General features: G+C 43.8%; 1 protein-coding gene across 4 annotated transcripts in view; it reads left to right on the top strand.

Annotated features, from left to right (window-relative positions):
• The window catches only part of abca2.L (ATP binding cassette subfamily A member 2 L homeolog), a 37128-nt gene that overhangs the window by 7595 nt on the left and 4136 nt on the right, over positions 1–25397 (top strand). The window contains exons 2-40 of one of the 4 annotated variants that reach the window (XM_018229420.2): positions 2960–3053; positions 5150–5152; positions 6624–6735; positions 7948–8111; positions 8405–8526; positions 10038–10145; positions 10288–10473; positions 10778–10996; positions 11727–12067; positions 12748–12907; positions 14042–14170; positions 14384–14551; positions 14642–14738; positions 16227–16400; positions 16595–16697; positions 16859–16973; positions 17127–17317; positions 17764–17914; positions 18133–18337; positions 18417–18581; positions 18690–18870; positions 18962–19174; positions 19392–19588; positions 19831–20001; positions 20383–20546; positions 20644–20764; positions 20882–21160; positions 21334–21540; positions 21691–21793; positions 21957–22282; positions 22537–22750; positions 22856–22961; positions 23050–23161; positions 23246–23306; positions 23415–23589; positions 23773–23888; positions 24445–24592; positions 24700–24823; positions 25212–25344. In XM_018229420.2, the coding sequence (XP_018084909.1) occupies positions 2960–3053; positions 5150–5152; positions 6624–6735; positions 7948–8111; positions 8405–8526; positions 10038–10145; positions 10288–10473; positions 10778–10996; positions 11727–12067; positions 12748–12907; positions 14042–14170; positions 14384–14551; positions 14642–14738; positions 16227–16400; positions 16595–16697; positions 16859–16973; positions 17127–17317; positions 17764–17914; positions 18133–18337; positions 18417–18581; positions 18690–18870; positions 18962–19174; positions 19392–19588; positions 19831–20001; positions 20383–20546; positions 20644–20764; positions 20882–21160; positions 21334–21540; positions 21691–21793; positions 21957–22282; positions 22537–22750; positions 22856–22961; positions 23050–23161; positions 23246–23306; positions 23415–23589; positions 23773–23888; positions 24445–24592; positions 24700–24823; positions 25212–25344 (6158 nt within the window). Of the gene's footprint in view, positions 1–2959; positions 3054–5149; positions 5153–6623; positions 6736–7947; positions 8112–8404; positions 8527–10037; positions 10146–10287; positions 10474–10777; positions 10997–11726; positions 12068–12747; positions 12908–14041; positions 14171–14383; positions 14552–14641; positions 14739–16226; positions 16401–16594; positions 16698–16858; positions 16974–17126; positions 17318–17763; positions 17915–18132; positions 18338–18416; positions 18582–18689; positions 18871–18961; positions 19175–19391; positions 19589–19830; positions 20002–20382; positions 20547–20643; positions 20765–20881; positions 21161–21333; positions 21541–21690; positions 21794–21956; positions 22283–22533; positions 22751–22855; positions 22962–23049; positions 23162–23245; positions 23307–23414; positions 23590–23772; positions 23889–24444; positions 24593–24699; positions 24824–25211; positions 25345–25397 lie in introns of all 4 variants that reach the window. The other 3 variants (XM_018229419.2, XM_018229422.2, XM_018229421.2) reach the window with 3 other exon arrangements.

Here is a 25397-nt window from a genome sequence, read left to right as displayed (position 1 = left end):
CCTTTCTCTTCTCTGCACTGCTGCCTCTGACTCCTGATACAACTTCCCAATATCCATTCATTCCTCATTCTCACTGGGTTTATAGTTCTGTGTAACTGTCATTGTGTCTGTCCCTTTCTCTTCTCTGCACTGCTGCTTCTGACTCCTGATACAACTTCCCAATATCCATTCATTCCTCATTCTCACTGGGTTTATAGTTCTGTGTAACTGTCATTGTGTCTGTCCCTTTCTCTGCACTGCTGCCTCTGACTCCTGATACAACTTCCCAATATCCATTCATTCCTCATTCTCACTGGGTTTATAGTTCTGTGTAACTGTTCATTGTGTCTGTCCCTTTCTCTTTCTGCACTGCTGCCTCTGACTCCTGATACAACTTCCCAATATCCATTCATTCCTCATTCTCACTGGGTTTATAGTTCTGTGTCATTGTATCTCTCCCTTTTCTCTTCTCTGCACTGCTTGCCTCTGACTCCTGATACAACTTCCCAATATCCATTTCATTCCTCATTCTCACTGGGTTTATAGTTCTGTGTAACTGTCATTGTGTCTGTCCCTTCTCTGCACTGCTGCTTCTGACTCCTGATACAACTTCCCAATATCCATTCATTCCTTCAGTCTCACTGGGTTTATAGTTCGTGTAACTGTCATTGTGTCTGTCCCTTTCTCTGCACTGCTGCTCTGGACTCCTGATACAACTTCCCCAATATCCATTCATTCCTCATTCTCACTGGGTTTATAGTTCTGTGTAACTGTCATTGTGTCTGTCCCTTTCTCTTCTCTGCACTGCTGCTTCTGACTCCTGATACAACTTCCCAATATCCATTCATTCCTCATTCTCACTGGGTTTATAGTTCTGTGTAACTGTCACTTGTGTCTGTCCCTTTCTCTGCACTGCTGCCTCTGACTCCTGATACAACTTCCCAATATCCATTCATTCCTCATTCTCACTGGGTTTATAGTTCTGTGTAACTGTCATTGTGTCTGTCCCTTTCTCTGCACTGCTGCCTCTGACTCCTGATACAACTTCCCAATATCCATTCATTCCTCATTCTCACTGGGGTTTATAGTTCTGTGTAACTGTCATTGTGTCTGTCCCTTTCTCTCTGCACTGCTGCCTCTGACTCCTGATACAACTTCCCAATATCCATTCATTCCTCATTCTCACTGGGTTTATAGTTCTGTGTAACTGTCATTGTGTCTGTCCCTTTCTCTTCTCTGCACTGCTGCTCTGACTCCTGATACAACTTCCCAATATCCATTCATTCCTCATTCTCACTGGGTTTATAGTTCTGTGTAACTGTCATTGTGTCTGTCCCTTTCTCTTCTCTGCACTGCTGCTTCTGACTCCTGATACAACTTCCCAATATCCATTCATTCCTCATTCTCACTGGGTTTATAGTTCTGTGTAACTGTCATTGTGTCTGTCCCTTTCTCTTCTCTGCACTGCTGCTTCTGACTCCTGATACAACTTCCCAATATCCATTCATTCCTCATTCTCACTGGGTTTATAGTTCTGTGTAACTGTCATTGTGTCTGTCCCTTTCTCTTTCTCTGCACTGCTGCCTCTGACTCCTGATACAACTTCCCAATATCCATTCATTCCTCATTCTCACTGGTTTATAGTTCTGTGTAAACTGTCATTGTGTCTGTCCCTTTCTCTTCTCTGCACTGCTGCTTCTGACTCCTGATACAACTTCCCAATATCCATTCATTCCTCATTCTCACTGGGTTTATAGTTCTGTGTAACTGTCATTGTGTCTGTCCCTTTCTCTGCACTGCTTGCCTCTGACTCCTGATACAACTTCCCAATATCCATTCATTCCTCATTCTCACTGGGTTTATAGTTCTGTGTAACTGTCATTGTGTCTGTCCCTTTCTCTTCTCTGCACTGCTGCCTCTGACTCCTGATACAACTTCCCAATATCCATTCATTCCTCATTCTCACTGGGTTTATAGTTCTGTGTCATTGTATCTCTCCCTTTCTCTTCTCTGCACTGCTGCCTCTGACTCCTGATACAACTTCCCAATATCCATTCATTCCTCATTCTCACTGGGTTTATAGTTCTGTGTAACTGTCATTGTGTCTGTCCCTTTCTCTGCACTGCTGCTTCTGACTCCTGATACAACTTCCCAATATCCATTCATTCCTCAGTCTCACTGGGTTTATAGTTCTGTGTAACTGTCATTGTGTCTGTCCCTTTCTCTGCACTGCTGCCTCTGACTCCTGATACAACTTCCCAATATCCATTCATTCCTCATTCTCACTGGGTTTATAGTTCTGTGTAACTGTCATTGTGTCTGTCCCTTTCTCTTCTCTGCACTGCTGCTTCTGACTCCTGATACAACTTCCCAATATCCATTCATTCCTCATTCTCAATGGGTTTATAGTTCTGTGTAACTGTCATTGTGTCTGTGCCTTTCTCTTCTCTGCACTGCTGCTTCTGACTCCTGATACAACTTCCCAATATCCATTCATTCCTCATTATCACTGGGTTTATAGTTCTGTGTAACTGTCATTGTGTCTGTCCCTTTCTCTTCTCTGCACTGCTGCTTCTGACTCCTGATACAACTTCCCAATATCCATTCATTTCTCATTCTCACTGGGTTTATAGTTCTGTGTAACTGTCATTGTGTCTGTCCCTTTCTCTTCTCTGCACTGCTGCCTCTGACTCCTGATATAACTTCCCAATATCCATTCATTCCTCATTCTCACTGGGTTTATAGTTCTGTGTAACTGTCATTGTGTCTGTGCCTTTCTCTTCTCTGCACTGCTGCTTCTGACTCCTGATACAACTTCCCAATATCCATTCATTCCTCATTCTCACTGGGTTTATAGTTGTGTCTAACAGCTGATTAACAGACCCAATGAGAACTGACATCTGATAACTTTTTCCACTATTATGAGACATCTAATAATAACTCCCCTAATAAATCTATTAACTCTTTACTTTATTCACAGTGGGTGCTGACATTCGAAATTTTTATCCCTTTGGTGCTGTTCTTTATCCTACTCGGCTTGCGGCAGAAGAAACCAACCATCCCAGTGAAGGAAGGTGAGTCCAGCCGAAATGTGTCCTCTCTTCTATATATACAGATGGAACTGTGAAATTATGGGGGCTATACCGATCCCTTCCTACCCCCTATTGTAAGCAGCAGTCCTGTCCTGCTTTATGGCAGCTGAGATTCTAGCTATCTGTATAACAGGGCATTCTGTCCCAGTAGCTGCACAGATCCTATCTGATCCCCATTGTAAGCAGCAGTCCTGTCCTGCTTTATGGCAGCTGAGATTCTAGCTATCTGTATAACAGAACATTCTGTCCCAGTGGCTGCACAGATCCTATCTGATCCCATTGTAAGCAGCAGTCCTGTCCTGCTTTATGGCAGCTGAGATTCTAGCTATCTGTATAACAGAACATTCTGTCCCAGTGGCTGCACAGATCTTATCTGATCCCCATTGTAAGCAGCAGTCCTGTCCTGCTTTATGGCAGCTGAGATTCTAGCTATCTGTATAACAGAACATTCTGTCCCAGTGGCTGCACAGATCCTATCTGATCCCCATTGTAAGCAGCAGTCCTGTCCTGCTTTATGGCAGCTGAGATTCTAGCTATCTGTATAACAGAACATTCTGTCCCAGTGGCTGCACAGATCCTATCTGATCCGTATTGTAAGCAGCAGTCCTGTCCTGCTTTATGGCAGCTGAGATTCTAGCTATCTGTATAACAGAGCATTCTGTCCCAGTGGCTGCACAGATCCTATCTGATCCCCATTGTAAGCAGCAGTCCTGTCCTGCTTTATGGCAGCTGAGATTTTAGCTCCCAAGTCCCAACCCAGGTCCTAATGCAGGTTTATGACACAGAGATATGGAATGTAGATTAATGAGAGAAGGAGAATAAATCAGGCAGTTGCGGATACGCAGGTTAATGATTGGCAGAGAGGCTGTTTAGGGATATTGGATATTGATTCATATGAAGCAGAATGGTTTAACCTTTAGAGAGTTGTTTGTGTGTCCGGTTGAGCCGTTGCTACTGAAAGAGACACTGATGTTGGGGAGTGGGTGGGATGGGGGTTAATTTTTGCCATAGTAGATTCCAGCCCAATATCTCCCCCAGGCTGTCAGAGAGAGAGTACGGAGGAGTTAATTCCTATTAAAGTGCCGGTGTTACGTGTTGATGTGTGTGACTGTTACACCATGTTCTTTTGTATTGGATCAGTGTGTAATTTGCCTCTGCTCTGCTGACACTGCCTTCAGGGTAACACAACTCTGTTCTCTCTGGGACATCGGAAACATTTCTTTTATGAACAATTTGTGCCACAGCCCAATTATTGGTTTTAATGAGCTGCAAGCAATCGTACAGTTGGACTTTATAGAACTGATAAAATCTTTATAAAGCTCACAATCTAGATATGACCCCCCGCTCATATCACTCTAACCCCCCACTGATATCACCCCAAAACAATCTTGCTTGGGTGACCAACACCACATGTTGCAGATCCAGTTCTTTGGTGAGGTCTCTACTCAATGATGGTGCCCAATTGGGTAAGGCAAAGCTCACCAGAGGAGCAGATCTAATGGTTTCTATGGGCAGCTCCAGGTCATTCCTGGTCTACTCCAGTTCAAGCCTTTGATCTTGGCCACTAGTCCAACAGCTACTGGCTAAATCTTCTTCTATTCGTCCTGGATAACTACACCCTTCAAAGCAACACCCCGTGGTTGGAATTTTCCATCCTACACCCAAGGCCACAAGTTATTGTTGCCATAACAAGACCAGTCTGATTCCCTAGTCAAGGTTAAACACCTGCTCTTATGTAACTACCCTGAAATACCTGATGTGGTTGAAGGAAAACCTATTGTCTCAACATTTAAAAATAATCATAATTGGTCAAGCCGTCATTTTGGATATGGGCAATACAAGAATAATCTGACTTCAACGTGGAAAATATTTATATGCCATGCTCTGTAGAACCTAACGTGCCACCATAAATATTCCATAGCCACTGGGTTTCATTTGGCCAACTGCCATCTTGAATTATCTTTGGGTGTCTATGTTGTGTGGTTGTTCCTGTTTGTTTTAATTTTTGTTTTCTTTTTTCCACCATTATCTTTTATTTTCTCATCCATCACTGCCCGATTCCGCATCGCATGCTCCAGTCTGTAAGTGGCCCATTTTGGTTTCCATTTTGATGTGACTCAAGTAGAAGGGTGGCTTTGGTATCTTCTTTCTTTTGGTGTCATCCCACCCCTAGAATATGGCTGATCTACTCCATGTTTGTCCAACCTACAGTCCTCCAGCTGGTGCTGCCATGTGACATCAGCTACAGGACACAAGATTGGGTGCTTCCACCCATCTCCACGTTAGGGAGCGTTTGTGACCTGTATGTGCCAACACATCCCCAGAGTTGACCATAACCGGTTACACGGCACAACTCATTGAGTGTTTCTACAAACCCCACTCAAATTGTTTTTGGGATTATCTCTTTAATGGTCCCACAAATACCCCGATAGCCACACAATCTCAATCTGGTGAGTCTTCTTTTGGAACATAAAATCCTTCCAAAGCCCATACTTGAAGTCAATGTGTTCATAGGTGTGGTTGGTGTTAGGTCACAATATCTGGCTAACGTGGAGGTGATTGGTCACTGGTTAATTTTGTCTGTCTCTAATGGTTAAGGGTTTGACTGTTTTCTACTTTCCAGACCTGAATAACGATTCATTGTTTTCCCTCTTGTAATAAGTACAGCAGGGGCTTTCTCTTGAAGGACATGAGGTAGAAGACTATTTTTTGGACCAGTCAATATCATAAGTGTGTGTATAATACATAATATACTATTGCCCAAGTATCGGTCCGTAGAGAGCAGTTTATCTTCCAAGCAGGTCTTCAATAAGAAGACATTCTCAGGGCAGGTTTCAGGTTCTATCTATGTTCTACAGACCATGGAAGGTCACAATGGGTCTATTTATGGATGATCAGTCCCTTTTATTGTCTGGCAAGATATAGCAGGTTGGAGTATAAAAAAATATTCCTGACATTAAAAGTCCTTTGGAACAGCAAGCTGCATGCCTGTATAGTAAGTCATTCCAATGAACCCTTACTTTGAGGTCCAACATTTGGTCTGGAACCCCATTTGCTATATCATTCTTTCAGCCATAGCAATGAGAGGAGATAGGACAGCAAATAAGGCTTCACCCCAAATGACCTCAAAACATGAAAGAAAAGTTTCTGTTCTTACCCTCAAGAAAAGCTTCATCTGCACATGCCGGGGTCGTGTCCTGCTGGGCTTTCCTGGGTTCTTGCCTCATACTCACTGATGGAGATATTGGCCGAATGTTCCATTACTAATTATTTACACAATTAACCTCTTTCTCTGCTCTGTGTTGTTGTATTTAATTAACAATTTTTCTTTGTCTTCTGACACTGTGCTCCATGCTCTTCACTTCTCTATCTGGCCAACTTTATCCCATCATTCTTTCTCTCTTTCCCCCATAATCTTTTCTTCTTCCCCTTCCAACTGTGTTAATAACTTCCCATCTCATTGGAGGTTTTTCTTGGGTTTGGGTTTTGTTTCTCCTTTGACCTCTACTTCTTCCTTTTTTACCCTCCCACCATCTATATGGACGTGAACAGCATACTACACGGCTGCCCCCCTCACCTCAGCTGGAATATTACCGGTCATGCAGTCTCTGTGCCCAGATGGACAACGGGATGAGTACGGGTTCCTCCAATACACCAACTCCACGTGAGTTTCAATCTATCTTAGTTCTTCACTCTCAGGATGGACAGGCTGGGTGCATATTTGGGGTCCCATAAACAGTTTAATAAAGCAACAAGTGCAATCACTTATTAAGAACCGTACAGACAAGAGTTAAGTCCAATAACTGACCAATATCAGGAAAGATGGACGACAGAGCAGCCTTCAATAGGTTGTGGGTCAGAACCAGAAATCCACAGCAGACAGGGGACCAGGAAGCTTTTCTTGGGAAAATCAGATGTTCCTCCAAGTGCTTACCCAGATATATAGCGCTGATTTTCTGTAATTCCTGTTCCTGGGCTGCTCTCTTTCCCATGGTCAGGCAGGAACCTCCCCCTGGGTAAGTGAATCCAATCTCCCCCAGTACTTACCCAGGTACAGAGCTCTGATTCTCTGTACTTCCTGCTCCTGGGCTGTTGTCTTTCCCATGATCAGACAGGAACCTCCCCCTGGGTAAGTGAATCCAATCTCCCCCAGTACTTACCCAGGTACAGAGCTCTGATTCTCTGTACTTCCTGCTCCTGGGCTGCTCTCTTTCCCATGGTCAGACAGGAACCTCCCCCTGGGTAAGTGAATCCAATCTCCCCCAGTACTTACCCAGGTACAGAGCTCTGATTCTCTGTACTTCCTGCTCCTGGGCTGTTCTCTTCCCCATGGTCAGACAGGAACCTCCCCCTGGGTAAGTGAATCCAATCTCCCCCAGTACTTACCCAGGTACAGAGCTCTGATTCTCTGTACTTCATGCTCCTGGGCTGTTCTCTTCCCCATGGTCAGACAGGAACCTCCCCCTGGGTAAGTGAATCCAATCTCCCCCAGTACTTACCCAGGTACAGAGCGCTGATTCTCTGTACTTCCTGCTCCTGGGCTGTTCTCTTTCCCATGGTCAGACAGGAACCTCCCCCTGGGTAAGTGAATTTACTCTTCACCATGGGTAAGAGTGTAGCCCAGGAATAGAAAATACAGAAAGTTGAAGCTCTGTGCTTGGGAAGGTTTTGCTGGCAACGTTATTTACATACCCAGGCACTTTTCTGGTTGGCATCATAGTTTTATTCCGAGTTGACTTCTCCTTTACAACTTACATCCAAGTCCATGTAAGCCATTAGCTAATGAGTTAAAGTGCACTGATTGGTACCAGGATGTGGTTAGTGGGTAAGTGGCCAACAATGAGAGCGCCTGAGACAGATAACCTTCTGTTTATAGAGTGACGCAGCTGCTGGAGAGACTAACGGAGGTGGTGGAGAACAGTAACTTGTTTGATACAGACCGACCCGGTTTGGGAGAAGAACTGGAATCCCTGAAACATCACTTGGAATCACTGAGCAGCGACCCCAGCTCCCTGGAGAACCATTTCCACAGCCAGTCAGGTACCGACCCCTTGGCCTATGATCAGCAAGATGTTCAGTGTCCCAAGCAAATTATATCCCCCCTATGTTTCACCATTGAGATGATTATCTGATGTGGGAGCTGCCATGTTGCTTGCTACAAAGCTGCATTTGAATATTTTCTACAGGCAACAGCACCTCTTGTGATTATAAATATATAGTGGAGTTGATATTGCAGACTAGGGACAATGATTGTCATGGCAAGGAATATGGCAGCTCTTCACTATGTGTTTAAATGGAAATTTTAAAAAGGTTTTTGTACATTTGGTGCCCAGGGTTTACATTGGACTCGGTGGTGAAGGATAAAGATACATTTCGGGGTTTCCTAAGCCGCAATCTCTCCCTGCCCAGTGATGTCGTCGATTTACTGGCCGGATCCAACATAAATCTGCAAGAGGTACTTTAATATATGTGTAACCTTGTTATGAGCTGAGGGGGCCCAGTCTGAAGGTCAGTTAGGGGGAGATTTGGGGTGAGTGCTTATTTGTACCCTGGGTACCCCTGGAACTATAGCAGGGTGACACCCCAATGTTTCTCTATATCTGTAACCTTGTTATGAGCTGAGGGGGCCCAGTCTGAAGGTCAGTTAGGGGGAGATTTGGGGTGAGTGGTTATTTGTACCCTGGGTACCCCTGGAACTATAGCAGGGTGACACCCCAATGTTTCTATATATCTGTAACCTTGTTATGAGCTAAGGGGACCCAGTCTGAAGGTCAGTTAGGGGGAGATTTGGGGTGAGTGCTTATTTGTGTCCTGGGTACCCCTGGAACTATAGCAGGGTGACACCCCAATGTTTCTATATATCTGTAACCTTGTTATGAGCTAAGGGGGCCCAGTCTGAAGGCCAGTTAGGGGGAGATTTGGGGTGAGGGCTTATTTGTACCCTGGGTACCCCTGGAACTATAGCAGGGTGACACCCCAATGTTTCTATTTATCTGTAACCTTGTTATGAGCTAAGGGGGTCCAGTCTGAAGGTCAGTTAGGGGGAGATTTGGGGTGAGTATTTATTTGTACCCTGGGTACCCCTGGAACTATAGCAGGGTGACACCCCAATGTTTCTATATATCTGTAACCTTGTTATGAGCTAAGGGGGCCCAGTCTGAAGGTCAGTTAGGGGGAGATTTGGGGTGAGTGCTTATTTGTGTCCTGGGTACCCCTGGAACTATAGCAGGGTGACTGTTACCCCAATGTTTCTATATATCTGTAACCTTGTTATGAGCTGAGGGGGCCCAGTCTGAAGGTCAGTTAGTGGGAGATTTGGGGTGAGTGTTTATTTGTACCCTGGGTACCCCTGGACCTATAGCAGGGTGACTGTTACCCCAATGTTTCTATATATCTGTAACCTTGTAATGAGCTAAGGGGGCCCAGTCTGAAGGTCAGTTACGGGGAGATTTGGGGTGAGTGATTATTTTTACCCTGGGTACCCCTGGAACTATAGCAGGGTGACTGTTACCCCAATGTTCATACATATCTGTAACCTTGTTATAATGTAAACGGACCCTGACCAAATTACTCTCCCACTAAATAATATTTATAATACACTAAGATTATTACTACTTAGTTATGGTACTTACTCATTTGATAAATTACCCCTATGGCTCCTTTATTATGTTGGAAGTTGAAGGTCACGGCAGTTTTTGGTGCTGGACCTTTCTGTTACTCTGAATGTCGATGGTGTCCTGGCTGTTGAAGATCGATACAATTGGAAGGTCAGATAAAGTCGTGTTCATCAAAGTAGTCCAATTCCTCAAAAACACACATTGTTTAAACCCTCCCCTGGGACAAGGGATAACTTGAATATAAACATGTCCTCCTGATCTACATGTCCTCAGTTGCTATTGTGTTTGGCATATTTATAGTGAAAAGGTTCTATCCAACACTCTCCTTCATTTCTCTCTCTTTCGACAGGTCTACCATCTGTTTTTCAGTTCTCCATATCTCTTGCCTAAAGAGCCACCGGACAGGAGTCACTGGGATGCTGCAACATCGGTTGGAGAACATCTCCTCAACTTACCTGTGAGCACCTATTTCACTTACATTTAACCTGTACAGGTCTTCTCTTACTCAAATAAGGTCTTTAGTTCTTTCATTTTGAACAAGGTTGTATGAAACTTAAATTCTGCCTTTATACATGTTGAGGTTGTTCCCGTGGTTTCAGGGGCTACTTCCAGGGAAATGGAAGTCATCGTTGAAGAAGGGGCTGATTCACAAAGCACTAAAAGACCCCTTAAGATCAGGGCACAAGTTGGCACTGCTTAGACTTCTGACTCTGGCACTGGGGCTGTCCATTCCCAACCTGTCAGCTGAAAGCTATGACCCCCAAGAGGTGGTGAAGGACCTGGAGGTAATTAAAGGTTCCATTGATCTCTGGGCATGGAATGAGTTGTCTTCGCTGCTCCAAACCTTATGTGTATATTTATTTTAAATGTACTGTGATTTAGATGGCTCTCTTCTCTTGTTCTCAATCATCTGATTATAGAAGGTCTCTCTATGCTACAATTTTGTATACAATGCAGACCCCCAAGGAATATCTCCCTACACTGTTGATAAAGGAGACCACATTGGGTCAAGGGCATTTTTGGTGGTGACCTTGTTGGATTATTATGCTGTGTTTTATGTGCTTACATCTCTCTTGTGTTCTGTTCTAGGAGATCATCTTCACCCCTTTTGCCTTGGAATCTCTGACCTGTGAGGAGAGCTCGGATGAACTGGGAAGTATCCTAAAGACTTCAGAGCGCAAGCGCCCCCTGTTGACTCTCTACCATAATCTCATTTGCAACGGTAGCCAATCATTGCGCCGGGAGCACTTCAAGGAGCTGGCGGATGAGCTGAAGGAGCAGGTCGATGTACAAAAAACAGTCAGCAGGGTATGTACCACAACAATGTTTGACTTCTGCAGGCTGAAATCATTTTCCCCCATGTTCCTTAGTTTTTATTATGCTTGGAGTTTCTGCCATTGATATTTTCCTGTCCCCTCGTTGGTCTCTCCAAGCAGCCATGATTTCCCAGAACAGAAGGTCTATATTTTAGGGCACTGTGTATCATTTGGGGAATGGCCTGATGACATGGGTTGTGGACACATTATACACTAGATCTCCAAATGTTCATACCATTGTTCCCAAAAACACATCACCAGGAATGATATACTACCTATGAGTCTCTAAACTTTGCAGTATGCGGACTTGGTATGGATAGCTTACAATCTACAGTTTCTCTTAGTACTTTGAAAGATCTTGTTTCTACTGGTTTTCCTTGGTTGAGTCCAACTTGTTAACCTCAGGTCAGCACTAACTGCCAGAAACACAATTTAATTTGGAGTTTAATTAGCACTGGCGTAATTAAGACCTCTTTGCTAATTAAGGTGCTTGTTTATAACAGGCACATGACTGCTGAGTGCTTCCTATACCATTACGTGGCCTCAGAGATCACTTGGCCTCAGAGATCACTTGGCTTTTAATCAAGTTTGTTCTCCTGGTGATCACTAGGGGGCCACTTTGGCTTTGAGATGAAGGTCCTGTTAATGAAACGGTTGCCATAGATGTTAACTTTGAAGATAGACAAATAACCATCATATTCAACCCAAAAAAATTTTTTTAGCTGCGGTTGGACGAGGTGAATGCTACAGTGACCCAACGCCGCCTTCAATCCCTTCTTGAAGACCTGCTGGAAGTGGAGAAGATCCTAAAGGATGTGGACATTCTGTCGGCTCTGGCCAAGCTTCTTCCTAAGGGGGCCTGTGCTAGCAAGTCTGTTTTGCCCACAGTCAACTCAACCAGCTGGGGGATCAACTCCACCAGTGGGTTTAACTTCAGCTCCGAAGCTGAAGAAGAAGCTAAGAAGCAAGAGGATGAGGAAGATGATGAGAACCCAAAGAGTCAATTCTCTGCCTTCGTGCAGCTTTGGGCAGGACTGCAGCCCATCTTGTGCGGTATCAACAGGTAAGACACGTAGCAAAGGTCAGGGGCAGATCTGTGGGTAGTTATAATATTCTTAGACTACATTTTGTACATGGTTTATGATGGTGACAATATAAGTAGACTAACCTTAAAACTAAAGTGGACTTACCTTCAAGGCCTCTCAGACAACTCTAAGATATAACAATTATTGGGCTCTGCTTGTTCGGCTGAATTCTTCTTAACCAGGTGCCCTTCCTCTGTGTTTGTAATAACTCTGCTTTATACGGTAAGAGCACTAGGGAAGATACATTTGCTCCCCCTTCTGGAGGGGAGAAGACACTGCGTCCTTTAATTAATAATATGTCCCCTCATGTAAATGCCTGACTTGTTTAGTACAACCAATGGCTGGGGGGATGGACTCCATTGTGCTCACTCTAGTGGCCAATCAATCACTCAGCAATTCAATTACTTGTAAAATATTGGATAATTAGGAGGATATTTATGGCCTATTCCCCTGTGAAGTTGGGATTGACTATTGATCTGTTTGGTTGATCAAATTGTGAGGGGTATTAAATGCACCGTGTTTGGTTACGGCATAATTGCCCCACTGAAATGAACATCGCCAACAGCCAGAAAGGGGGCGCAAAGCCATCACCCCATTGTTTGGCCAGGTTTATACTTAAGCACCTCATGGCAACACTTCTTTTCTGTCAATGCCACAGGACTATAGAAAAGGAGGCTTTCAAACAAGGTAACATGAGTTCCTTGGGGTTCACAAGCAAAGAACAAAGGAATCTGGGGCTCCTCGTTCACCTGATGACCAGTAACCCCAAAATCCTCTACTCCCCTGTGGGCACCGAGGTTGATAAAGTCATCCGGAAGGTGAGTCCTGAGTTGTCAGATATACAAAAGGAATTCTAGGGACATCAACGATAATTCTGTGCTGAAGCCACAATTTTTTAGGCTGGGTGTGAGGGACCCTAACAACCCGTTTGGTCAATACAGTATGTGAGCAGGTAGGAGGTGCCAGACTGCAACTATCACAGGTCCCTTTTGGCCACTTTTTTACAGCACATCAGTCTTGTATTCTCTCAGTCTGACACCTTGTCCTATTTCTGTGTAGGTGTTCCCTGGTGGTACATAAAGAATGTGCAACTGGCAGTAACTGGGGTAACTCGTTAGTGCTCCCATGCATATTTAACGTTAATGCATTAGGGTATTTCTTTTTTAAATCTGGTTTTCCTCCTTAATAATTGAATAAAAATTGAAATATGTTTGTTCCCTACTGACATTTGTACAGGCGGCCATCAGAAATAATTAGACAATAAAAAAATCTGGTTATGTATATTTATGTTTGTATATATATATATATATATATAGTGGCTGCAGTCATATATGTTGAGGGTATAGCTTGTTGTGTGCCCAGAACATTCCTTCTCTGTATATTTGTATTTATACATATGGGAGGAGGAGGTGCCATATTGATTCCCTTAGACAGTACAGTATGAGGGTATAGCGTATTGTGTGCCCAGAACATTCCTTCTCTGTATATTTGTATTTATACATATGGGAGGAGGAGGCGCCATATTGATTCCCTTAGACAGTACAGTATGAGGGTATAGCTAATTGTGTGCCCAGAACATTCCTTCTCTGTATATTTGTATTTATACATATGGGAGGAGGAGGTGCCATATTGATTCCCTTAGACAGTACAGTATGAGGGTATAGCTTATTGTGTGCCCAGAACATTCCTTCTCTGTATATTTGTATTTATACATAGCCGGGAGCTGCCATATTTATAAAAATCAATCTGGTTTCATATTTGACTCCATTCATCTAAATATACATCAGAGTTTTAATAAACTGTCCCGTAGGGTAATGGGAATGTTTCATATTTCATTATTGATACATAATTAATATCCAAAGAGCTTTAGGACAATTGATGTAAAGTGTACCTTTGGAACATATGTGATGGTCGCGACCATTTATTTAACTCCTCTTGGTGGCTCATTGTAGGCGAATGAGACCTTTGCATTTGTGGGAAACGTGACCCGATACGCTTGGATGTGGCTGAACATTTCGTCAGAGATCCGTGGCCTGCTGGAAGAAGGGATCTTACAAAGACGCATCGAGTGGCTCCAACAGGTACAATGGGACGGGAATGATCATAAGCCTGGCCTGGGATATAGAATGGTTCTCTGGTAGGCCAGTCTAAGTCTGATTGATAAGACACTGAGGACCAGAGTAATAGTAATAGCAGTACTGCTGTCTGAAGGTACCTGGTCATGTTTAAAGTCAAAGCAAAGACAACCCAGTACATCCTCAATATATCAATACTGGACTCCTAATTTCCTTTAGTTCACCAGTGATCTTCAGAAACACCCAGAGCTGCTTAATGGTTCAGACAGCGAACTTCTACGTAAGGTCCTTAGTTCCAACTTCACCATGCCAAACGCCAGCACCCTGCTACAGCAACTCGACACCATCGACAACGCGGCCTGTGGCTGGACCCGCTTCATGTCCAAGGTACACCGGTTGCTACCAACAAAAGATATAACTCAACTAGTAAATTCAACTATTTAAATCAACTATGTTGTTCTTTTTTGTCTCCCCAAGGTGAGTGTGGACATCTTTAAGGGATTCCCCAATGAGGACAGTATTGTCAACTATACCCTAAACCAGGCCTACCAGGATAATGTCACCGTGTTTGCAAGTAAGTCTTTGCTATGTGTGAAGAACTCAGTACCAGGTGTTTTTTAAATCTTCAGATTGTACCCTCCCATTTCTGGAGGGATAAACCAACCTGAAGCAATTAGATTGTTAGAACATTCACAGGGATAGACCAACCTGAAGCAATTAGATGCTTAGAACATTCACAGGGATAGACTAACCTAAAGCAAGTAGATCCTTAGAACATTCACAGGGATAGACCAACCTGAAGCAATTAGATGCTTAGAACATTCACAGGGATAGACCAACCTGAAGCAATTAGATGCTTAGAACATTCACAGGGATAGACCAACCTGAAGCAATTAGATGCTTAGAACATTCACAGGGATAGACCAACCTGAAGCAATTAGATCCTTAGAACATTCACAGGGATAGACCAACCTAAAGCAATTAGATGCTTAGAACATTCACAGGGATAGACCAACCTGAAGCAATTAGATGCTTAGAACATTCACAGGGATAGACCAACCTGAAGCAATTAGTTGCTTAGAACATTCACAGGGACAGACCAACCTAAAGCAATTAGATGCTTAGAACATTCACAGGGATAGACCAACCTGAAGCAATTAGATGCTTAGAACATTCACAGGGATAGACTAACCTAAAGCAATTAGATCCTTAGAACATTCACAGGGATAGACCAACCTGAAGCAATTAGATGCTTAGAACATTCACAGGGATAGACCAACCTGAAGCAATTAGATGCTTAGAACATTCACAGGGATAGACCAACCTGAAGCAATTAGATGCTTAGAACATTCACAGGGATAGACCAACCTGAAGCAATTAGATGCTTAGAACATTCACAGGGATAGACCAACCTGAAGCAATTAGATGCTTAGAACATTCACAGGGATAGACTAACCTAAAGCAATTAGATGCTTAGAACATTCACAGGGATAGACTAACCTGAAGCAATTAGATCCTTAGAACATTCACAGGGATAGACCAACCTGAAGCAATTAGATGCTTAGAACATTCACAGGGATAGACCAACCTGAAGCAATTAGATCCTTAGAACATTCACAGGGATAGACCAACCTGAAGCAATTAGATGCTTAGAACATTCACAGGGATAGACCAACCTGAAGAAATAAGATCCTTAGAACATTCACAGGGATAGACCAACCTGAAGCAATTAGATCCTTAGAACTTTCACAGGGATAGACCAATCTGAAGCCAATTAGATCCTTAGAACATTAACAGGATAGACCAACCTGAAGCCAATTAGATCCTTAGAACATTAACAGGATAGACCAACCTGAAGCCTATTAGATCCTTAGAACATTAACAGGGATAGACCAACAATTAGATCCTTAGAACATTCACAGGGACAGACCAACCTGAAGTCAATTAGGGATGGACAACCCACTTTTCAGAGAATAATTGCGAGAGTACCACAACACCACCAAGGGGAATTTTATTATTCTCTGATTTGATGGCCCATTATGTTTCTTCTTTCCCCTGTAAGGTGTGATCTTCCAGACACAGAAGGACGGCTCACTCCCACCTCATGTCATGTACAAGATACGGCAAAACTCCAGCTTCACAGAAAAGACTAATGAAATCCGTAGAGCCTACTGGAGGCCAGGCCCCAACACTGGAGGACGCTTCTATTTCTTGTATGGCTTCGTCTGGATACAAGGTCATTATACATTGGTGTTATAGGATTATCTGAAAGGTCCTTGATAGTCATTGATACCTGGACTCAAGTCAACTTCTCTCTTGGTTGGGTCTACAACAAGATTGAAGCTTAGATTGGCCTGTTTTTAAAATATTAAATTATTAAATGGAAGGGGTGATAAATCTAGTTGCTGATGATAGAATTTCTGTTTCCAGACATGATGGACCGAGCAATCATCAATACTATTGTGGGACATGACGTGGTGGAACCCGGGAATTATGTACAGATGTTCCCATATCCTTGTTACACACGTGATGAGTAAGTTCAACCTTTATATTGGTCTCCAAGAACATTATCACCACTCCTAATTTAGTATCAGAACTTAATATCGAATAGATCTGATAACAGGGTGCATGGGGAGGTGTAAATATTGAGGAGGCTTTACCGCAACCTTCAATCTTTTTTGTGTTTCCTTCCAGTTTTCTTTTTGTAATCGAACACATGATGCCCCTGTGCATGGTCATCTCTTGGGTCTATTCTGTAGCCATGATGATACAACATATTGTGGCAGAAAAGGAGCATCGTCTGAAGGAGGTAACATTATTGGAATCCAAACGATGGAAACTTTTGGTAACCAACTCTCTGTTATAGAGAGGCACAAGGCGATAGACTTCTACTCTGCTTTTTTTACTCCTATTGTGCATTAGGAAGGTATTTAGGACATATTCTATGCTGTTATCTTCCCAGGTGATGAAGATGATGGGCCTGAATAACGCAGTACACTGGGTAGCCTGGTTTATTACAGGCTTTGTACAACTCTCCATCTCAGTCACTGCTCTGACTGGCATCCTGAAGTACGGCCAGGTCCTCATGCACAGCAACGTCTTCATCATTTGGCTCTTTCTTTCCATCTACGCAGTGGCCACCATAATGTTCTGGTGAGTTGGGTGAGCAGAAAACAATATAGAAATGACTTTGGTTAAGTTATCCTCCTCCCATTTATTCAAGGTTGATGTCCAAAGTCCATAAATCCAAGAAGAGGTAGACATATCTTGGGCTGCTCTCTTCCCCAGTTTATATTGAAGGGTAGGGTTGAAAGCTGATGGGATGGCTTTGTTTTCTATCTCATTGTCCCTTCAGCCAGGGAAAAGCAATGTACATCCATTCGAAGCAGCATGAGTTAGCTCTAATGGTCAAAGCCATCAACTTGCTTTACATAACAGATAGTCAATGGACATAACTTCTGGAGAAAGGTCCCACCCACTCTCTGAACTTGAACTGGTTGCAGCTTGGATCTTTTATCCCAGGAAAACATTCCTAGTTAGGCAAATGCAAATATCCAACATCTCTGTGCATTGTCTTGATAAACGATTCTTTCTTGCAGTTTCTTGGTCTCCGTATTGTACTCGAAGGCCAAACTGGCATCGGCCTGCGGAGGGATCATCTACTTTCTGAGTTACGTGCCCTACATGTATGTGGCGATCCGCGAAGAAGTGGCCCATGACAAGATCACGGCCTTCGAGAAATGCATCGCTGTTAGTAACATCCAGTCTTCTTGTTTTTCTCTTCCCAAGCAAATGCTCAGCAAGATTCCAAGGAATAAATTCTAAAGGCTGCCATATTGTTTTCTCCTTTTTAACTGCAGTTATTTTCTCTGGCCTGTAGATTAAAAGGATGTTTTAGTCAAAAGAACCATAATCCGACCTCCATGTCTACCTCATTTACCTCTCTCTTTGCCTCCTTTTCTCTGCAGTCTCTCATGTCTACAACAGCCTTTGGTCTCGGCTCCAAGTACTTTGCCCTATATGAAGTGGCTGGTGTTGGGATCCAGTGGCGAACCTTTAGCCAGTCACCAGTGGAAGGAGATGATTTTAACTTGATGCTTTCAATGATGATGCTGATAATTGACACTGTGGTGTATGGCATCCTCACCTGGTACATTGAGGCAGTTCATCCAGGTACTTGGCAGAGATGGTTTAGAAGGTAAGGTGGGGGTGTTAGTAAGTGGTAAATAAGTACATTTTCTGTTCTGTGTAGGTATGTATGGCCTACCCCGCCCGTGGTACTTCCCTTTCCAGAGGTCCTATTGGCTGGGAAGTGGTCGAATAGAAACTTGGGAGTGGACCTGGCCTTGGTCCCGCCCACCTCGCTTGAGCATCATGGAAGAGGATCAAGCCTGTGCGATGGAGAGTCGTCGCTTGGGTAGGTGTGAAATTGCTGCTTAGACTTCAGACAATCAATCACCCATATACTATGTTGACTAATAGAAACAATTTGGGAGCTCCCACCCATATATACTTTTTTTCTAAGATGAGACTCGGGGGATAGAGGAAGAGCCCAGTCATCTGCCACTGGTAGTGTGTATTGACAAACTCACCAAGATCTACAAGACTGACAAGAAGTTGGCACTTAACAAGTTAAGCCTGAACCTTCATGAGAACCAGGTGGTTTCTTTCCTGGGGCACAATGGAGCGGGCAAGACCACTACCATGTAAGTGGCCTCCTTCCTTTAATCCTTGTTACTTTGTATCTTTGCACTCCAGACTCACATTCTCATTTATTCTCCCCCCCAAAACTGACAGGTCAATCCTAACGGGTCTGTTTCCCCCAACATCTGGCTCAGCCACTATTTATGGTCATGACATCCGTACGGAAATGAATGAGATCCGGAAGAGCCTGGGTATGTGCCCTCAGCACAACGTTCTGTTTGATAAGCTGACGGTGGAGGAGCATCTCTGGTTGTACTCGCGACTCAAGGGGATGGCGGAAGAAGAGATACGCAAGGAGATGGATAAGTATGTGGCTATGATCGCACAGTGTTATGGAACAGACCACCTTATTTACTGTATATGGATCACTGTTTCTTTAGGTGAAACTTGATCCCACTGTCTATATCTCTATATAGACACCACCCCACCATAGGATAAGTGAATCCAAGCTCTGCTTTAGAAGTCACAATCTGACCAGAAGATCAGGGATACTGTATAAATGTATTACTTGCTTTTTATACAGGATGATTGAAGACCTGGAGCTCTCCAACAAGCGCCACTCCTTGGTGCAGACCCTCTCCGGTGGCATGAAACGGAAGCTGTCTGTGGCCATTGCTTTTGTCGGCGGCTCAAAGGCCATTATTTTGGATGAGCCGACGGCCGGTGTGGATCCCTATGCAAGGAGAGCCATCTGGGACCTCATCCTAAAATACAAACAAGGTAAGAACATCCACATGCATTGGCTATTGCCATGTTGCCTCCATATTGGTCAGCCTTTACAATCTTGCATTACTGTCCCCATCTTGTATCCTACCAACCCCATCTTGCTTTCCCATCTTCATCCAGATGCCTTCATCTTGCCCTAGTGCCATCAACTTCCATCCATTCTTCCTACCTTCTTTAAATTCTCTGGTCCCCCCCTCCCCTTCAGCTAAGGATCCTAAATATTTGCCACCTCCCAGGTCGTACAATCCTGCTCTCTACACATCACATGGACGAGGCTGACCTTCTGGGAGACCGAATTGCCATTATTTCCCATGGGAAGCTGAAATGCTGTGGATCTCCACTCTTCCTGAAGAGTACTTATGGAGATGGCTACAAGCTGACTGCTGTCAAGAGCCAGAATGGCCCAGGTTAGTTGAATATATATTATACCAATGTCACTTATTCTGATTGGCTGTTAAGACCCACTAACTTGGGGTGTTATTGTGAATCCAATGTCCACCCAGTTCTTACCCTAATACAAAAATTCTCTATACTTATTCTCCTGGACTTCTCTCTCTCCATGAACAGGCATGGGTGGGATTTAGTCCCAACCAGCCTCTCAAAAGGACCAAGTCCCACTCCTGCCTGATCATAGGGAACAGAGAAGCAGTATCAATTCACTTCAAACGGGTAATTCCCAGTTTTGGATTCACACACCCAGAGAAAATGGAGGACAGCTGATGGGCATGGCACTGGCACGCACATTATTTCTACATTTAAAAGTATTCTACTCATTTCTCTTTCTACAGACACTGGACCTTCCTGTATCAGTCTCTGCTCAGAGCCTCGAGTATCTCAGTTCATAAAGAAGTATGTGGCCTCCTGCCTGCTGGTCTCTGACACAAACACTGAGCTCTCATACATTCTCCCCAGTGAGTCCGTCAGGAAGGGATGCTTTGAGCGCCTCTTTCAGGTACTCTATTGTCTCCTTCTCTATCATGGTTAGGGTTTAAGAGTTTAACAAAACCTGTGATGTTAGTCGGTACCTAAACTTTTTCTGCTGTTGGCAGCACTTGGAGCAGAATCTATGTGACCTGGAACTGACCAGTTTTGGCCTGATGGACACAACCCTAGAGGAAGTGTTTCTCAAGGTCTCTGAAGAGGATCAGTCTCTAGAAAACAGTGATGCAGGTAGTGACCGGGAAATACTATCTTATATTGGTGATACACATCATGACCTTTCCATGTACCTTTTTAAGAGAATATAACCACTCATTGTACTACTCATGTCTTGATCTGTTCTTCCAGATATCAAGGAATCAAAGAAAGACACCCTGAGACCCCTCATACAGCCTGATGGGGGAACATGCGCCCCACGGACAGATGTTTTAGAAAAGCCAGAAGTGGAACTCAACAACTTTGCATCTGGAGCCAAAACCAGCCAATCCCCTGGATCTCTACGCTCTGGCTCGTCTTCTTCTGTTGGCTCAGTGCGTGGGGATGAAGGTGGGGCCTATGCTGAGTTCTATGGGGACTACTCCCCCTTATTCGATAACCCGCAGGATGCAGAAAACCTCAGCTTACACGGTAACTGTTCATCAGAGTGAAGATCATATTTGTTTTATCCCTTTACGATGTCTGGTACAAAGTACATTTTCAGTTGGTGTTTGTGGACAGGTGATGGTTTCAAACAATGGGAAGTGTTAGTAAAAGCTTCCAAGAGCCACAATGTAACATTTCGTTATGGGTCTTCAACCTAGATCCTGAGATAGAAGAGCTAGTCTTGGATGGGCAAGGAAGCTACAAAGTGGAAGGATCTTGGCTTAAGCTGCGGCAGTTTCATGGGCTCATTGTCAAGCGGTTCCACTGCGCCAAGCGCAACACCAAAGCCCTGTTCTCCCAAATTCTCCTTCCGGCATTCTTTGTCTGTGTCGCCATGACTGTGGCATTGTCTGTCCCTGAGATAGGTAAGTGCTTCTTGCTCCCATGGAATCTTTTTCCCCTCTTCTGCTCAGAGGATCCCATGTTGCCTCTGTGTGCACCCCCATCACAACAAACAAATCCTTCCCAATCCTAACTTCACTAGATCAGGTAAATCTTCTTCATGATTTTGATAGGTGACCTTCCGCCACTGATCCTGTCGCCCTCTCAGTATCACAATTATACTCAGCCTAAAGGGAACTTTGTGCCCTATGCCAACGAGGAGCAACCAGAGTATAGGTGAGTCCCACATGAATATTGGATCATGATATGTCCAGGATTGTCAAAAAGATTATGGTTGTTGGCAATATCTCCAATGGCCTCCAAAATATCTGGCATGTTTTGGGTTCCTCTACATAGACCATCATTATTTCTGTTTATCTCAATATCTCTTCCCCAACAGGATCAAGTTGTCCCCAGATGCCGGCCCTCAGCAGCTTGTTAATACTTTTCACCTGCCATCAGGCATTGGGGCCACGTGTGTGCTGAAAACTGCATTTAATAGCACTCTGGACCAGCTTGTCCAGTCGCTCAACATGAACAGCAGTGAGTCGAAGATGTTGGCTGCTCAGTACTTTGATGCCATGTGTGTCGACTCGTTCACCCAAGGGCTACCCCTGTCTAACTTTGTGCCGCCACCACCTTCACCCGCTCCCTCGGATTATCCTCCTGATGAGGACCTCTCTCACCTTTGGAATGCCACCACCTACCCACCTGAGCCTGTGCAAGGTAAAGTACATGATACAGCCATTTGTACCCATGAATTCTACTTCTGCATGACAGCAAATGTTGAAGACAATATAGAGATACCAGAATATCCAAAGTACAAATCAGGCCCTTCTAACGCTAACCCTAACCCATGTTAATAAAGAACACTGACTGCTCTTCTGATCATTCTTTTACATTATTGAGGTTTCTTATGTCCCAAGTACCAACAACAGATTTCTGATTCCTTCTACTACCTTTCCTTGCTTTCCCAGCAGAGACCATAACCTCAACCCCTTCCCTTCCTCGTCGGATCCATGAGCCAATCAGATGCACTTGTTCTATGCAAGGCACTGGATTCTCCTGTCCTAGTGGCGTTGGGGGTCATCCGCATCAGATGAAGGTGGTGACAGGAGATATCATGGTGGATATTAGTGGGAGAAATGTCTCTGAATATCTCCTGTACACTTCGGACCGATTCCGGCTGCATAGGTGAGAATATCTTTACTGCAGTAGAACATGGAGTTGCCATATTATTAATTAATATAGCTCCTAAGTCACTAAAATGTGGCCTTAATCAGTGCGTAATGTCCCCAGGTATGGAGCCCTGACATTTGGCAATGTGCAGAAAGCCGTCCCAGCATCCTTTGGTGTAAAGGCTCCACCCGTGTTGAGGAAGATCGCGGTTAGGCACACAGCCCAGGTCAGTTGATCCTCCATCTTTTTTTTATTATGATTCTCCCAAAGCTCTGGCCATAGAGTTTAATATCAGAACTGTTCTTACTTTTAAGGCTTATTTCAACAACAAAGGATACCACAGCATGCCAACGTACCTTAATGCCTTAAACAATGCCCTCCTAAGAGCCAACCTGCCCAAAAGCAAGGGGAACCCTGCAGCCTATGGTGAGATTCTGGAAACCAATGAGCACTGAAATGGGTAGCATGATGGACTCTTCCTTACTGTGATTCTTTGTTTTTTCCTTCTAGGAATCACTGTGACCAACCATCCAATGAACAAGACAAGTGCTAGTCTCTCCCTCGATTATCTGTAAGTGCTCAGCTAAAAAGTTGGATTTTCTTCCTCCATATTTATGTAGTTAATAACGCACTCCGATTTCTCTTAATTGGCCTATTCTGTTGTCCTTCTTTTTGATAGGTTACAAGGCACTGACGTAGTCATTGCCATTTTTATCATCGTTGCCATGTCCTTCGTCCCGGCGAGTTTTGTGGTCTTCCTTGTGGCTGAGAAATCCACGAAAGCCAAACACTTACAGTTTGTCAGCGGCTGTAACCCTGTCATCTACTGGTTGGCCAACTATGTTTGGGATATGGTAAGTGCTGGGTGGTCCTCCATTTGCCCAAGCAAGTTGGAAAAGCTCATGTACTGTCTAGATTTCATAGTGTTAATAAAACAATAGACAATTAAAATCCAGTAGATGAAACTCTGGAGAGACCCTTATGGATAGATGCACCTATATCCAACCTTTATGTAACTAAATATTTTCCTTTTTCAGTTGAATTACCTAGTTCCTGCCACTTGTTGCATCATCATCCTCTTTGTATTTGACCTCCCTGCCTACACCTCGCCGACCAACTTTCCAGCCGTCCTGTTGCTCTTTCTTCTTTATGGGTAGGTGGTAGTCCTCAAACTGGCCTACTTATGAGTGAGAATACTGATCTTGAGTCATTTGAAGATGTTGTAAGACCAGTGGGTGTGTTATTGTAGGGAACGTACCTTAATGCTTGCAGCAAGAGCTCATCCAGTAGGCAAAAATGTCACCTTTAGCTTTAACACACTCCTACAGGCTTAAGTCAGTGATCCCCAACCAGTAGCTCGTGAGCAACATGTTGCTCTCCAACCCCTTGGATGTTGCTCCCAGTGGCCTCAAAGCAGGTGATTATTTTTGAATTCCAGGCTTGGGGCCAAGTTTTGGTTGTATAAAAACCAGGTGTACTGCCAAACAGAGCCTTAATGTAGATTGACAATTCACATAGAGGCTACCAAATGGCCAATCACAGCACTTATTTGGCACCCCAAGAAAATTTTTCATGCTAGTGTTGCTCCCCAACTCCTTTTTCTTCTGAATGTTGCTCACTGGTTCAAAAGGTTGGGGATCCCTGGGCTTAAGTAGAATAGACCACTTTCTTAGAATGTTCTTGGTAATCTACCTCCCTCCTGTTTCCAGATGGTCTATCACTCCTATAATGTACCCTGCCTCCTTCTGGTTTGAGGTTCCCAGCACAGCCTACGTCTTCCTCATCGTTATTAACCTCTTCATTGGCATCACTGCCACTGTGGCGACCTTCTTGCTGCAGCTCTTTGAACATGACAAGGTTGGAATCTCATCCTTCTGGATCTGGACCATGGTCAAGTCAAGACAGTTATGCTTATATTTATAGAATGTTCCATCATCTTTGACATCTCTTTTATTCTTGCACAGGACCTGAAATTGGTCAACAGTTACCTGAAAAGTTGTTTTCTCATCTTCCCCAACTATAACCTGGGACACGGGCTGATGGAAATGGCCTATAATGAGTACATTAACGAGTACTATGCCAAGATTGGTAATTATGCACATTAAGCTCTATACGATCCACTTAGAGGACAAAGTCGATAGTCCACAGATTCAATAGACCACCCAACTACATTAACTAGTCCACCAGGATAAAGTCAATTAAGTCACTTTATACATTTTGTTGTCTCTTTCTTTATACTTTCAGCTTTAAAAGGTAAGGCTTAGTTAATAATGACTTCGTATTTTGATTAGGCCCACTAGAATCCACCCTTGGGTTGCTGAACCTAAGCTGGAGATAGGATGTTGGAATTTTTTTTCATGGCACTGATCTTTAAGGGGCAGGTGAAGCACCTACTTGTAGTAGCCTATGTGTAGCACATTAGTGAATTACCCCAGAGATGTAGCAGGCCTTGGGTAATGATATTCTTCATTAACAGGACAATTTGACAAAATGAAATCCCCGTTCGAGTGGGATATCGTCACTCGAGGCCTGGTTGCCATGACAATAGAAGGATTCGTGGGATTCTTTATCACTATAATGTGTCAGTACAATTTCTTCAGAAAACCACAGTGAGTATCTGCTTTTCTGTTGCCGGCCCAAAGAATATCCATTTACTAAAGCA

Source organism: Xenopus laevis, chromosome 8L (genome assembly GCF_017654675.1).
Source record: "Xenopus laevis strain J_2021 chromosome 8L, Xenopus_laevis_v10.1, whole genome shotgun sequence".
Classification (NCBI taxonomy): domain Eukaryota; kingdom Metazoa; phylum Chordata; class Amphibia; order Anura; family Pipidae; genus Xenopus; species Xenopus laevis.
Note: the sequence above shows the minus strand (reverse complement) of the source record. Positions and strands in the feature narration are given on the sequence as shown.